General features: G+C 42.0%; 1 protein-coding gene across 2 annotated transcripts in view; it reads right to left on the bottom strand.

Moving 5' to 3' along the window:
- Window positions 1-4,645: 4,645 nt before the first annotated feature.
- LOC121619492 (solute carrier family 66 member 2) overlaps window positions 4,646-16,712 on the bottom strand; it is a 29,596-nt gene continuing 17,529 nt past the window's right edge. For both annotated transcript variants that reach the window (XM_041955232.1, XM_041955233.1), the window contains one exon: window positions 4,646-7,693. In XM_041955232.1, coding sequence (XP_041811166.1) covers window positions 7,483-7,693 — 211 coding nt within the window. In that variant the 3' untranslated portion in view covers window positions 4,646-7,482. The remainder of the gene's footprint in view (window positions 7,694-16,712) is intronic.

The following is a 16,712-nucleotide window of genomic DNA, read 5'->3' as shown; positions in this document are numbered from 1 at the left end:
CCACTCCAGAACATTTACCTGGTTCTTTTTTAACCATTCCTGTGTAGCTTTTGCAGTATGTTTTGGATCATTGTCTTGCTGGAAAATAAATCTTCTCCCAAGTCGTAGTTCTCTTGCAGACTGAAAAAGATTGTCCCCCAGGATTTCAGTGTATTTTGCAGCATTCATTCTGCCCTCTATCTTTACAAGCCTTCCAGGTCCAGTTGCTGAGAAATATCCCCACAGCATTATGCTGCCACCACCATGCTTCACAGTGGGGATGGTGTGTTTTTGGTGATGTGCAGTGTTTGGTTTCCGCCAAATATGACGTCTTGTCTGATGGCCAAAAAGCTCAATTTTGGTCTCATCAGACCAAAGAATCTTCTTCCACTTGACCATGGAGTCCTGCACTTGCTTTTTGGCAAACTCTAGTCGAGATCTAATATGACTTTTCTTCAACAGTGGCTTTCTCATTGCCACTTTCCCATAAAGCTTTGACCGGTGAAGACCCGGGCAGCGGTTGCTACATGCACAGTCTCTCCCATCTCAGCAGCTGAAGCTTGTAACTCCTTCAGAGTAGTTGTAGGGGTCTTGGTGGCTTCTCTCACTAGTCTCCTACTTGCACGGTCACTCAGTTTACGAGGGCGGCCTGATCCAGGCAGATTCACACAAGTGCCATATTCCTTCCATTTCTTGATAATTGACTTCACTGAACTCCGGGGGATGTTCAGTGCCTTGGAAATTTTTTTGTAACCATCCCCTGAATTGTACTTCTCAATAACCCTTTCCCTGAGTTGCTTAGAGTGTTCTTCTGTCTTCATGGTGTAATGTTAGCCAGGAATACTGATCAACCACTCTCTGGACCCTTCAGACACAGGTGTTTTACAACTCAATCACTTGAAACACACCCACACCACTCAGATGATCTTCATTTCACTAATTGTGAGATTATTGGCAACAATTTGATAGACCTCTATTGAATTAGACCATTAAATAAAAAAGGGGGTGAATAATTATGCAAACAGTTATTTTTATTTATATATTTTTATTTCATTAACATTACTTTATAGAAATCTGTTTTCACTTTGACATTAAAGAGTTTTTTCCAATAAATTTTTGTGTTAAGAGAGCCAAATTTTATTGACCATGATTGATTTATGAAAGCAATAAAAGGGTAAAACATCAAAGGGGGTGAATACTTATGATAGGCACTGTATATAAGGTTCACACGTGTATCTGATGATGTCAGCACATTTATTTGCACTGAAGAAGAGCTAATTAATCTCCAACATAATAACAGAAAAACTAATTTATCTATCAAAGGGCTGTACAGTGGGTTGGGACATTTTGTTCAGCGGGAAATGACGACGACTGGTGCCACACTCATGTGGCTCCATTAGACGGCTCTGTCTGGTGCACATGCGGATGCTTTATGAAGAATTAATCAATTACATGAAGAATTAGATGAGAGGATGGATAGCACTCTCAGATCTGCGCATGAAATATGAGCTACGGCCAAGAGTTAGCTCAGCTTAGCATAAACACTGCAAACGGAGGTAAATCTAAAACGCCCTGGTATTACTTAAAGCTAGTCAGCGGAGACAGCAGAGCTGGTTTTGGTTGTTGCCTTGTTAAAAATGGCGATGCTGGTTGAGTCACACCAATCAGCCACAGCATTAAAACCACTGACAGGTGAGGTGAACGTTACAATGTAATGTTCTGCTGGGAAACCTTGCGTCCTGGCTTTCATGTGGATGTTAATGTGACACAAACTGCTTACCTAAACAGGAGTTCAAGGATTAGCTGCTAATGTCTTGGATACCTTCAGAGTTCTTTGGTCAAGAGTAGCTAGCTGCAATGCAAATTGCAAAAAGGGTATCTACTGTTGATTGTGGTTGACCTTTGTGTAGCACCACCATCAGGTCACGTGTCCCGTATTGTAAAAACGGCCCTGTTTCCATAGAATTGGCTGTGAGTAATCGGGGCCCAGGGAAGATGAATTTTAAGGATTTTGCTGACAGCTGTGAGTTTTTGTCTTTTAGCCTTTACACAAGTCTGGCAGGATATTTGTCAATAGAGTAAATAAGCAGCCGAAGTTAGAATGACCGCACTCATTGCCTTTTTGGCCATTATCTGTGATTTCACAGCATCTTTGATAGTAAAAGTGTAATGTGCACTTGTTAGAGCAGCTGTAGCTGTTTGAGAGAAGGAGATGATGTCGGTGCTAATCCCCTCACATCTTGGGCTAAAGTGACCAATGAACCGAAAAATTTGAAGTAATTCTTCACTGTAAATGAAACCAGAGAGGCAAGCACTTACCGAGAGGTGTAATTACTGTTTGGTTCTCTTCAAAGAGGCAAATGTTATGCATCCTCCTTCAGGCAGTGAAAGCAGTAGACCCCAAATGCTCAAGTCTAAAACCATTTCAGATATTGCAAATAATTTCCACAGCCTGGGATTTCCTCATATCCATAATTGAAAATACAGCACTTCATTTTCTTTGACTTGGGAGCCTTGTCCTTTGAAGTGACACATTAAAAAGCATTTCCCCAAATTGTTGTCAAGTTGGAACCCATCAAAGCAGTGCAAGTGCTTGGAGAGTGCAAATTAGGTCTAGATATTTTTAATATGCCATAAGGTGATGTTTTGTCTGCCAACTCTGAATCGCAGTCACTGGATTAACCGGATCTTTAAAAAGCATGGAAATATTACACAGAACACTTCAAACTATTATATCTACAATATTTAGGTTTTAAGAAATGAAAATATTGGTTTGATGAGGAACGAACGAATGGTGCAATGAAACATCGCTTGCACAGAAACCCAACTTAAATGGATTTGTGCTTTGCATCATGAATGCATAGCCTGAGGAACAGCCTCTTTTGAAAAATGTAATAAAGACTATAATGAACACAGTCCCATGTGGGGAGGCTTTGATTTAACAATTTATTATACACAAGGATGGTCTGAAATCTGCAAGAGTGCGTGATGTATTTCTGCACTCATCCTGAATTGGTTTGTCTGCAGCTTGATTCATGCTTTTTCCCCCCACATCTGTTATAAATAATAAATTAATCCTGTTTCCAGTAGTGATGTTGGCTCCGTGCACTGTAAATCTAATAAATACTGTCAGTGCTTCAATGTTGGACTTACACTAAAAGGAGCCTGTGCAGTGGGTTCTCCTGTTCGCGCTGTTAGCGCTGCGAGGTCAAGCTAACGATCATGCTGCTAAAGGGAAATATAGACTGTCAACTGAACTCACTTCAGCAGTTCATATATTATTATATATATTATATATAATAATATAATTATATTATGAGGATAGTTTGAAGGTTTTATAGACAGGAGACATCAGATTCTTGCTCCAGGGTGATTGTCCAAGGATACAAGTGTTAGCATTAACATGTTAGCTGACAGTTTCCTATGTACACCCAGCAGACACGGAGCAACGTTAGCATTAAGTTGGAGTCGTGTTTCTGACCACTGCATCAATATTTTTTTCAACTGTTAGCTCTGGTTTGGCAAAAATGGCAAACAAAAAAATACATGACTCTATGTTCACAAGCTAGTTGCTAATTTAGCTTGTGTAAGCTTCATATTTCCCACGTACATAAGTTATATTCTTGGGGCTGTAGTAAGGCGACACTCCCTACACCTACGCTAAACAGCTTTTCTACTCAAATATATGCTGCAAATGTTAGCATGTCCAGCTAGCTAGCTTACAACCTGAAGTAAATACAGTGCATTTTTTGGAGGGTTACAGGTACTGTTCACAGCTAGCATGTCTACTGATGCTACTACAGTACGTCAGGTTTTAGGGTGATGTTAGCGCTCTGTTCCTCTTTGGATTGAGGAGAGTTTATACTTCAGTAACAAGGGCCAAACTCATTAGCCCAGATAGCGTTACGTTTGCCAAACGCATTGGTTAGTCCTTGTCCTAGTCTCATCTAACTTGTAACTTTAAAAGTGAAACATACTGTTTGAAAATGCAAACAATAGTCATACAATATGCTGTTAATATAAAAACATTTGTTAGTGCATCTTTAAGTAGACAAGCTCAAACAAACACATGGATGGAGCAGCATCAGACAGGTAGCACTGCAGCCACTGAGCCTAAAACATGACATTCTTGCAAAGTAAATATGATCTGACTGAGAGATGCGAATAATGCACATGTGAAGAGATGTGAGGTGAGCCTGCTAATACGTGCACAGCACAAGGCACCAAGTCAGTACCAGCCATTTTACAGCATTTATCACGCAGGGAAGCTCTTTCACACCCACTCAAACTCCTGAGGCGCCGAGCTCAAGACAGCATTTTATTTAGAGGGTTGTGTTTTTGATTTCCTGACCTTGACTGTAAATTGGAGATGAAGTTTAAATACATGTCTGCCAGTTAGAGCCCATGCGGTTGACCAGATATATTTCATCCCTTAGCTGGTACATCTATTATCTACATATATCATCTGTGCAGTGTCTCCCCCCTGTCCCAGTGAACATCTTGATTTGAAATCCCAGCACATTACAATTTAAGAGCTTATTATTTAGATGTGCTCAAAGCCCTCATTCTTCCTTTGACAACTGATGTCTGCCAGAGCTGCACAGCTGATCGGAGCAACGGTGGATGTCTGGACAACTGACACAAACATGAAGCAAAGCGTGGCGCTCTCCCTGTTCTCTTTATTGTATGACAATGTCACATTACATTCACGACAAAACTTTAAACAGCCTCAAGTGTTGATGCATGTCTTTAGTAACTGAGGTGGACGATTGGCAGTTTAATAGAAAAATTAAATATAGTAAAAATGACATAAGAAGCAGTGGAAATAATATTTTTGGTACATTAACAAACTTATGTGTGGATTCCACAAATAAGACAACACCAAAGCTGGCAGTGTCCGTGGGAAAATACCTTCACGTAATAAAATGAACGAACTAAAGGATACAAAACACAAAGTAAAAAAAAAGCTAAACTGTAAATAAAGTGAAACTCTGAAGTCATTTTCATCCTGTTGAGCATAACAGGAGCCTGTCAGGAGTCACATTATTCATACAAAACTGTCACACTCCCCACTGCTTGAATAAAGAACAGACATACGCTATCTTACACTGGCATTTGAGGATTATGAAAAGCCTAATAAAATAAATAGGGTGACTAAACTCGTGGGTACACGAAAAGTGTACATCCACTATTTCCACCATATCTTTTTTGTATGTTTAACAGCAAGGAGAGAAATATTCATAGAAAACTCCTGTTACGTCCCACTGGAACAAAAGGGAAGTTTCCATTTCTTGAATCGTAGAAGACGAGGACAGAATCAGGTCTGCTGTGGTCCACAGTTCACTGAAGGGCTGACAGTCGTACACCTCCTGGTTTGGCATTTCTGCCCTCCCCAGAGAAAAATTACAAAGCAACAACAACAACAAAGAAAGTCTTTGCTGTGTCGTGTGGCTGCCTCTCCTTCTGACCAGGAAATTAATTTCTTATGAGAAAAATGATGAGTACAACCTGCCCGAAGCCGCACCAGAAGGTGATGTGCAGTCATGAGTGCTGATATCAGGGGATGTTATTGGATTTGAAGTCTAAATAAAAAAAACTGGCCAGTGAGTGCTACCCGCAGCCAGTGTGATGGGAAGCCAAGATATGACTTTGCTGAGCGTATTCAGAAGCATCAGTCTGTAAAGTGAACATCTCTTAAAGGATCATTCTGGTTCATTACAACTTGGGTCTCATTTCATGGCTGCGGCTGTAATTCCTATCAGTAATAACAACAACTGTCTGACCAAAAACGATGTCTGGGATTGCTTGATCTTTCTGCCTTCCCAGATCTCAGCAATTAACTTGGAGCGTATAATGTTATTATAACAGATAGGAATGACAGCCAAAATTGCAAAGTAATGCACATTCAACTCATATTGTTCAGACCATAATTCGGAGCAGCCGAGTGGGAAAAAGCTTCCACGTCAGCTTCCTAGTTGTAATTCTGAGTCAGAAGTTAGACTATTGAAAGCTATGATATTATCTCCCACCAGGCGAAAAACAATAACAGAAGTGTCAATAAGCTGGCGGCAAACATCTTGCATCTTAATAAAAAGCACTAGCTCACACAGTCCACAACAAAAGTAGCTCTTTATACTAAATAAATGGTGTGAATGGCCTGCAGCAGCTTAGAATAATGCATGAACTCCCACGCCAGATAATGGTGGGTCTTTCTGTTCTTCCTGTTGTGCTAACATTGCCTGAACGCAGCAAAAAGTTATATTAAACCAAAATGGTCGCTTAAGGTCGTGCTGCCCGAGCTACATCCATTCCATGAAGAAATCCTGCTTTCGTCCTTAAACTGTGTTCAGACTGACCGCGAAGCAAACATTTGCCTGGGATTATTTGTGCAAATTTCACCACTGGAGTGTTTTTTTGCAGACTGTGCTTATTTGCCCCAAACAGCTAATGTGCAGTGTGTATAGATGTTAGCTGTAGCTTCCTAGCAATGATTAAAATTATATACAAAATGCCATTGACAGCTTCAGTACAAAAATCTTGGCACTCTCCTTTTGACAGCCCATGAAGCCTGAGCACTGGTCTGGATGTTGATGAACCTCTTTGCTTCCAGTGATACAGACTTCAACAGAAGACAGCCCTTATGTCTTTGACATCGCACAATTTTCTCATCACTCCGTTAGCTTCGACGCCACGTCTGACCATTTGTTTTTTAAAAGCCAATGCACTGCAGCGTCAAGCCTCTGGAGTTTCTCTTCTTTTGGTATACTCTGATTGCCTCTAGTTTCTTAGAGCTCGATTCCTGTGTTATCCCGCAAGATTGAGCCTCTGCGGCACAGCACATAGCAACCATGTGTCCAACAAGTGGCAGACTGATCAGCATTTCTCCACTGAGTTGGGAAAAACTACATATATATATAGAAAAAAAAATGCTATTTTGTACATTCAGTAACCTATATTAAGATTTTTTGATGAATCCATACATTTACTGTATATTGCTGGTAAGCCATGTTTGAATGTGTGTTTTAAGGCAGAGGGTCCATGCAACAATCATCAGCTAATGTGGATGACAAACATTGTCAACATTTCCTTGAGGATTTTCAGTGCATACATCTGCAGTTTTTAGACTGTATATATTCATGTGCATAATATTCTCCACATGCACAAGCTGATTGAAGTATATACTCTTTGAGAAGTCTGCATTCCAGGACACAAGCGCACTGTCGCATCGAGGAGTCGGGAGGATAAATAAAGTGAAAAATGTTGAGTTTGTTTGGAACAAGTGTCCTTCAGGTATCGCTGAACCAACACCACAAAGTGTCTGCGCATGTCCGTGCCTTATTTATGGGGGTGTATGTATACTCTGAAGTGAGGGTGAGCAGCCTGCATCATCTCAAGGTGCTTTGGTACTCATGTATGTTTATACATGCCCACAGCGCCTCTAAAAGTGCTTCCTCACTGGTGTTTTTGAGTGTGTACATGGCCTCAGAGAGCTTGCAGAGGCTTTCAGAGGGCTTTGGCACTGGTGGTGTGGGAGACAGTGTGGGACACTGGCTTCTGTGGGTAGCGGCTGTAGTAGTAAACCTGGAACAGGATGGCGAAGTCGACGAAGACCTGCAGCAGGCCACATGTCCAGAACTGCACAGGGGCCTGGGTGAGCAGGAAGTAGCCTGTTTTAAAGGTGTCGCCGCTGGTCCACATCAGCACCATCTTGATACTGGGAGGAAAGAGGAAGAGAAGGGACGGTGAATAAATGTGGCCGGTGCGATTTTATTAGTACTCTCAATTCATGATATCATGAAATCCTTATTATGAAATAACAGACATCTCTTTTTATTCCATTTGTCCCAATGACACTTTTATTTCATATTGTCATGTTTCATGACAGTGGTCACACCTCACCATTCATTCAATTCTATGCCTCCTGCCTTTCTTAGCTAGCACGCTCAACAACAGCTACCAAATACAGCCACCTTCCTCCTGATGCCAGAGTTAGCTAACATTAACCGCTGCCGTTAACACTGACTCTACGCTAGCTAATAACCTAGCATTGCTAGTTAGCGGCTAAGTAGATCGCATGTGTAGTCTTGTTAAGCCAAATAAAACTACTGATCACAACTACTGCACGCCCTGTGTTTATTAGTCTCTATCTGGTTGATTCAGTGTTACTTTGGCATTGCTGTTGCTAGCTGAGGCTAACTGGCAGCATTTTGGAAAAAGAAAGAGAAAAAAGTCAAAGAGTAAAACTCAACTAAAATTATAATACGAATGATGAAAAAACATTTTACAGTAGAGTTCGAGTAATTAAAATAGTTTCTCAAATTATGTGTCCACCTTACTTGTGTGATTATTGATTTTATAATTACTCATTTATGCATTCCATATTGAGTACCTTCCATACATTTCCCCTTGGCATTAGCATCTTGCTTAAACAGACCTTTAATGCACCTTAAACACATTTCCACCTGGTTCTGACATATTTTTGCTCGGTCTAAATCCAATATGGTCACCAAGGGCTCATGTTAATGACAGTCGGAGAAGGAGTCAGAGAAATGCAATAGCAGCTGAGTCAAGAAGGAAATAGCAAATTTGCCACAGTAACAGCCATGGGAAATTGAAATAATGAATGTTCTCAGGGTGCAGGCGTCTCATCAACGTTACATCCTGTGCAACATTTCCAACTATGGAGCTCATGCTCGTGCTTCCGGTACACACTGAGCTGGAGGTCCATAGGTGCTCATCAGACAACGCAGAGGATGAGATGCAGTTCAATAAAAGAGTTATTGTTTTAGAGGCGACTGAAGAAAAGCGCCCATGTGGTTTGAGACGGCTGAGCTACTTTAAGCATGAGCTTTGTCCTCTCGCCGGCAAAGGGAAGCGCTGTGAACTCAAGTAATGAGATGGAAAAGAAAGTCTAATGAGAGTAGAAGAAACAAGACAGAACCAAGCCCCGGGCTCCAAACACATGTCTTTATGTACAGGTCCGACTCACCAAAAATAGAAAAAGAAACAGCACACAACTGCACTGGGGAAAGGTGGGGACATCGCCTTTAAAAGTCATTTAAGGCCCCGTTAAAACTGCTGCTGCTTGCTGTACTTCTGCAGAGCTCACTTGTTTTTTTGTTTTGTTTTTTTTTGCTTGAGGCAGAGATATGTGTAGGCAACGCTGGCAAAGAAAGGACTGAGCCAGCACTGTGTCTACAATGCACCCGTGTGCACACATAAACACACAGAAGCCTTCAGAAGTGCTTCCTAAAGCAAGCTGCCTACAACAATACAAACACATGCTGAGACATTTGAAATCCTTTCGCTCGAGCGTGTCGGTTTGGTTGGTCAGCACTATTTGAATAAGCCTTACAGGAGATGTTTTTCTGTCACTGAGCCAAGTTCTACTGAATTTAAACGGGCTGCTTTATCCCCACTGTTATCTAGCCATGCAAGAGGGTTTTAGTTTAATTCGTCCAGGTTTGGAGGCATCTGTCTCCACCTGAATCCAGTGCATATCGGGTAGTAGAGGTGCTGCTAGTTGTCAAACTAACTTCGGCCATTGATAACTATGAAGGAAATACAATGAGATTGATCGATCCATGTCACAGACCCTGACACATCTCATGTAACCATCGATGTAGCGACTAGATGTGCTTTATTCCCACACTTTTTTGACTGTGGCACCCATTTATAATGAATCTCTTCCCCATGACACCCTGCAAACTGTCACCAGTCTAGCTGCTGAATAAAGACTTGTGCATGCCAACTAATGTATTGTTATGAAACATGAAATATCGTGGTTATGGAAAGTAAACTATGGTTTAGGTATGGTGAGGGTTATGCTACTAAAACACTTGGTTTCAGCTCATTCTAACAGCTAATAAAAATACAAATATCAATGGCGTGTCTGTGATGAGAGGCAAGCTCCAGTTTTCAGGAAGTCAGACACCCTCATCCAACACCCAGACTACATATAGGCCACACTACTTCCTGCACACTACTGCACAACTACTTCCACACCGCTTCCTTCTTGAAATTCAAGTGAAATGAGGCTTCAATGGAAGCACAAGAATTTACAGTTGAGTGGTAGAGTAATGGAGAGACCCATCTAGTCCGTTTGATGCCTTCTCTCTCAGCCGGAGACCGGAGGCTATTTCACCACATCTGATATGTATTTAATTTAATATTCCTCTGATGTAAGAGAGATCAATCACAGCTGTAATCTCATAACAGGGTCACGACTATTAATCCATGGCGGGGTCAAGTACTGTCCATAAATCCAGAGCTGAATTGTGTTACGTGGGTCCTCTGAAGGAACATGCAGAAACAGAACGGAGCTCGGGTTCCTGCAGCAGGTGAGACATGCTAATATGATGCTAAAGGAAACAGGATGAGTCTTTGTTTTGGCAGATTCGCTGCATTTCTGTAAGCCTCTTAAAAGATGTAAAGGATGCATGAGAGATAATCCAGTGCCCCCCCCCCCCAACCCCAGCAGGGACGAGTGTAACCCAAACACGTCGCGCCACATCGGGGGCAAAGCTTTGCAGCCAGATCTCCTCGTGCATTATTCATGCCTCCAGCTTCACCTTAGAACTTTTCATTTGTGAGGCCAATTTGTGCAAACAAAGCAATCTTCCTCATACTCTTCCTTTCTACCGGCTCTTTCCCTGCAGCAGCTCTGAATGTCCCTCCTGGCTTCCATTTTCACATACTTCTTCTTTCTCATAAGCCCACTCTCTCCAGCACTTCTCTCTTCCTCCCTGTCCATTCATCTTCCCACCTCCTTCCACCGGCGCCTTCGCCTCTCTATACCTGTGCTTTCGCCTCCCCCCCGCTACCACCCTCACACTCTTCTTTCTCAGGAAGGAGCTTGTTAGCTCTGTGGGAAGAGACCCTCCCTCCACACTCCCCTCTCCCTTTCTTACCCCTGCTCCTCAGCTGCTGCTGTCTGAGTTGTGTACCTGCAGGTAATGATGAGAGAGGCTGGGTTAGTGTTTGATCCAAGTCCTCCGTCGGTTCCCTAATAAGAGGTAACACAGGGAGGACTGGGAACAAGGCGCAAACACGTCTGGCTACTTATTTGTCATCTTCTGCGAGACATATATAGAGGGAGGCAGAGAGGAAGCCCGCTGTGCTCCGGGCTGAAATGATGCCGGTGGAGAAGCAGAGCTGCAGTGGACCAGACGTTTCCTACAACGAGCTGCAGACGCATTGCATAGCAGCACTGGCTTAACCTCTGTATTGCTTTGAATACAACAAAAGACATATTGAAGGTTAAAGCAAGCAGTATTTACAGTACGGGCTTTTATAATACAAGAGGAATTAAGTGGCAACTGCAGGCATTTTGGAACAGTTTCAGGGTAAAAAAAATAGAATAATATTGACAAGAGAGAAGTGGAGCTGTCGTGGGTGACAAAGTGCAGTACAGGATTGAGTTATACTGGCTATTCCTAAATCCATTACTGAGTTTGTGCAATAAATTCTTAGTAACTACTACTACAGCATCATATCCTGTAACAAAACATATAGAACATGTTTTCTCTGTTAACCAGTATGACATTATTTTTGGACCGATGCACATAACTCAGACTTCTTCTTCTTCCTCTTTAGTGTTCTACTTCTTGTCTTTATGTTTGTATAAGCAAACTAATCAATATATAATATCAAATATTTTGTGGTGTGTTGTGCTATTTTTGTCGAAACCTTCCCAGTTTGCGTCATTTCACAGCAGCTTTTCATCGAGTGTTAACTCCTCGCTCAGAATGGGTCACATCTTAACAAGCTAAAGGTTCGTTTAGCAACAGCTGCACCAGGCAGCTACTGTGTGCAAATATTACAGGAACTTCTTAGAAGCTAATTCAAAGAATCTGGTGCACTAATATATCAATCAATACAGAATTACTCTTTAATATGTAGTCATATCTGAGTAAGCAGACTTAGTGAAGTCTGCAGTCTATAGTATTGATCTTCTTAATCTTACTGTCCCTCTCACCTCACCTCACCTCACCTGTCTATTAGGATTCAGCTGTGACTCTGCTCACTTCGAGACTACTATGCCACAGCAGTGAGCACATGCAGGAGGTAAAGGAGAGTCCAACACTGAGTCGGCATGCTCGTACTAAAATAGAAGAACAGTGTTCTTCTAACAGTGGGATAGGAAGAATAAACCGACCCCTGTACCCTGAAATAAAAGCCTACATTGTTTGTACAACCCCGATTCCAAAAAAAGTTGGCATGCAGTGTAAAACGTACATAAAACCAGAATGCAATTATTTACAAAAGAACTGAGTTTTACAAAGTGCTCCTGAGCTCATGTCGTAATCTCCTTTATGCAACCGTGTTTCACAAAGTGGTGGACCTCGCTCCATCCTTGTGAACGAAGGTTACAGGCTCCTCATCGCTGCACACAGATTTTCTGTTTTCATCTGCTACTATTTTTGTTTGTGACGACTCTCTTTCTGTTTTTTAATGAATGTCCAGTGTTTCCATTCAGATTTTTACGTGCAAACTGAAAATGCACATGAAACCAGGTGGATGGAAAGACATGTTGTTCACTCAGGAGAAACAATAAGAGCAGACACTATTTCTATGTGCATATGGACATGTGTGTGTTGTTTTAAGACACCTCCCCACATGAACCTGGCTTTTAAAGACAGATGAAAGTGAAGCCGTGTTGTGAGGGGTTACCCTGAGAGTCTCACAATGTATCGTTTCACACAGGCCTGGAGATATTGACGGCAAAGTATGTATCATTGTACAAATATCGGCAAAGATTTGAAACTCTCGCTGTGCCTTCTCTCAAACTTCATCATTCAATTTTCTTCAAATATTGAGGGTCTGGGCTGTAAGAACATAATCATTTTGTGGATGAAGCACTTGCAATAGGTTTCTTATAAACAAGCAATTTTATATTAGTTTTTCTTTTGTTTCATGAAGTGGATGCCACTTTGTTGAGATTGATTTTGCAGCTCTTTGTGGTCCCTGCCTACATCATCAGTATTGTCTGTTGCCTTCACTAATTTCTGTGTAATTTAATTTATGCGAAAACCACACAGCATACAAAATGCAGATATGTTGCCCTCACAAAGCAGGATTCACATCCAATGCTACATCTCAACAGGATTTTCCCGCCAGAGGACGAGAAACAAACTGATTAATTTTCATCTGCCCTGGTATGGAGAAATGAGGCCCCTGAGTGATGTGAGCACATGGAGGGAGGATGGCTGGGACAGATGATCTTAAGGTTCTCCAGCTGCAGGGAGGAAGAGCTGCTCTGTTCTACAGCCATGACACAGACAGCAGCACCACGCACCCGGCCACAGGGGTGACAGCCCGGCAGCATCAGTAGTCAATACAGATCCATCCCAGCATGTGGCTCTGTGTGTGTGTGTGCGTGTGTGGACAGCAGTCTGCAGGCTAAATAAGGCTCTGGCACTCTTATCTAGCATACTGGGATGCAGCTCAGCCTTAAAAGGCTGCTGTTGGCTGTCTCCTTGTCCCATCTCCCTGTTTTGTGTTCGTCTGCCTGTGTTGTATTTTATTTGTTTTATGGCAGGCTGGTCAGTATCAGCATGTGACGCTGGCTCGCCATGCTCCGGACCGGTCTAATAATAGCAGCAGCCTGAAAACTATTAACTTGAAAAACCCTCTCGCCCCCCACGCACTGCACACACACACACACACACACACACTTTCATCTGGCCTAATGTCCCCCATAAAACATCTGTCTTCAGGTATTTACAGCAGCACTAGCTGAGATAGCAGTGCCAGCGTAGTTTCAACTAGTTCAAAAGATTTAAGATGATTTCTAAATTATGTCAATTTACAATGAAAAAAAAGGAAGAACAACATAAAAATAATCAAATTTAAAAATTGGCCATAATAACACAGCCAGCATCAGGGGTCCTTAGTTTTGTTTCATTTTTAAATTAAATGTGAGAAAACCAATTAAAAGTAAAATTAATGTCTGAGAGAAATTACTGCGACTAATTATGGGAGGCAAACAAGCTAATTCCCAATAACACAGGAAGACTCTGTAGACTTCATATAATTCCATTTATTATTGTTGGATATCTCTGTTTTCAACTGAATGACTCAGGACCCTTGTCCTTTTAAAGGCTCTACTCTGCCTCTCTCTCTGTTTCCCAAAGGTTTGAATGAGTTGTACAATGAGAGGTCTGGGCTGCCAGTCACTGTATGTTAGCTGTTTGTGTGCACTGTAATAACCTCAGTCTGCAAAAAGGCCAGGGCCCCTGGGTAGGTACACAAAGCTCAACAACTGGATCGCCTTGTAGCACAAATCAGGAAGAGGGCATCACTTTTTCAGTCTAAATATGGGAAGTATTTTGACTTGAGTTTGTGCTAATAGCCACTGGTGGAAGGAGTCAAAAGGCAATAAACTAAGATCCTCTTCAAATATTAGTGTGAACAGGTCTGGCTGGTACTATACTTAACTCAGATATGTTACAGTTGAACAGGGCACAGAGCTGAGTTTTAGCGTGATGCATCAAGTGTTAGACTGTGGGTTCTCTAAAGCTCCTGTCAATCACGGTGCTCATGGAGCAAGAGTAAGAGTGATACTTGCTATCTCAAGAGTTCAAAGAGTGGTGCCTTTTTAAAGCCATTTCACAACTAAAACCACAGGAGCAAAAGTGCAGGAAACTCTGTTCTTCTGCTTAAACGTAGGTTGCAAAAGTTAGTATGTTCGGCTAGCTAGCTTACAAAGGCGACTTGCAAGGTTTGGCTGACGCTAGCTGCTACCAGCTAACTCCACGACTTTGTGGGGTTAAAGGTCTGACACATCCACTGTCATTACTTGCTGGTCCTGGATGCTACTCTAGTTTAGGCTAATGTTAGCGACTCTGCCCTGCTCTTTAGTGGATTTGGGGAAGTTTACACTCCAGCAACCCCAGTCAGTGTTACCTGGGACATATAACATCAGCTTCAGCATCTGCCTTTTAGCATGATATCACATATATTGCCAATAAATTTCATTTTAAGACCCTGCTTTTGCAAACAACACACAGGGCTAACATTTATTAGCTAGTCAGCTAGCTAGCTACATCTGATAAAAACTGTTGCAGGCTAGAAGTGTTGAACCTGCTTTGGTCTACCTCTGAAATCAAAGAGACATTGCAAACAATTGCGAGTGGTAAATCTGCCACAGTTGTCATTTTAAACATCTAAGTTAAATGAGAAAAAGAGAGAGTTGGATGCAAGTAGGAATAACACTATCATGACACACACAATGTACGGGTGGCATTAAAACAAACCTCGAGGGATCTGTTATTGTAACAGAGCAGTTTACTGGTGTCAAACAGCATCAGTGAGGTTAACAGAGAACCTGGGGGTGATTAACATCAGACAAATACCAAATACCTTCAGCTAAGTCCTCATGGGACCAACACCTCCAACGCAGCACCCACCCCCTGAACTCCATCCATATGGAATTATTCAAACCAGCTTTGCTGCTGCCTGTCTGACAGTGTGTCATGGTGCAGTACTGGTGTGTATACACACTGACGACACCCAGTATGATTCATTCCCCTGACTCCATCCCCTGCCTACTTGGGAGGGTGTATAAGGTGGTGACGCTTCCTACTGTATGCAAGTGCTGGAAGTAGTCTTGGCGCTTGTTGCAAATGCTACGCCAGTTGGAGTGAGGTCACACTGGCTGGGCCATTAACTGGGAGGAAGTCTGCGTGATGTTTTCCCCCATGGACGCGCTGCACGGAGTGTGATTATTTTTTGTTCCGTGCGCTTACATGACAGGGCCCTCTGCTTTACTTCTCCTGTCTGTTTTTGTCTCTGCAAAATGCATGCTTCCTCTTTCACACAAACATAAATTCATTCATTCTGCTTAAACATATCTCCGGCACAAAAACAAACCTGTTCTTCGCTCTGCACCTCGGTTTGGGGTTAATATCTTTTGAAAGAAAATATTTTCCTTCGAAAAATATTGCACAGCTTTCAAAATATTCTCACTTTATAGGATTTCGCTTCCTATCTCTGCACACGCACACACAGAAACCTTGAACTGAGTGCTGAGGTAAAGTAACCTAGCAACAGCCTGCCAGACTCAACAGGTTTTGCACAGAGGGAGGAGAGGACACAAACAATAAACAGAACTGGAAATGACAATGTCCTCTGCCTCCTATGGCAGCTGTATCTGCACTGGCTGATGGTTGACAGAGTACGATGCAGGATAAGACAAAGGAGCTGACAAGCAGAACTGACATGAAACGTCATGTTTCATGCTGTCTGGGTATCATAGTTGATTTCAGAATTTGCTGTTTTGGAGTTTTAATTTGCAAAACTCTCAGCACAAGATGTGATATTCCTCATTTTTCACATACATTTCTATGTTTTTTTTCATCACACATACTGCAGTGCCTTAACCAAAGCAGCACAACATCGTATATGTTTATCACTGAATTTTAATCACTGCTGCATTTTAATGTAAAACGGTCATAACCAAATAATGCTGTCAAAAATCACTTGTGGCAGAAATGAGAGAACATGTGTAAGAAATATGTGCAAAGACTATTAAATAGTGTTAAGCATTTGGGATATAATCCATACAAAAATACTGAGCATGATTTAAAACAGCTATTGGACAGTTCGTCTTGCATTTCTGCATCCATTGTACTGCTTGGTGGGGCATTTTATCCTCATGGGTAATTGGTCAAAGGTAGACCGCGGACATGACACTTCCTGCTGCTGCTGCGTTTGATGGTAGAAAAATTGTT

The sequence above is a fragment of the Chelmon rostratus genome, chromosome 16 (assembly GCF_017976325.1).
Source record: "Chelmon rostratus isolate fCheRos1 chromosome 16, fCheRos1.pri, whole genome shotgun sequence".
Taxonomy (NCBI): domain Eukaryota; kingdom Metazoa; phylum Chordata; class Actinopteri; order Chaetodontiformes; family Chaetodontidae; genus Chelmon; species Chelmon rostratus.
This window is presented reverse-complemented; position numbering and strand designations above follow the sequence as displayed.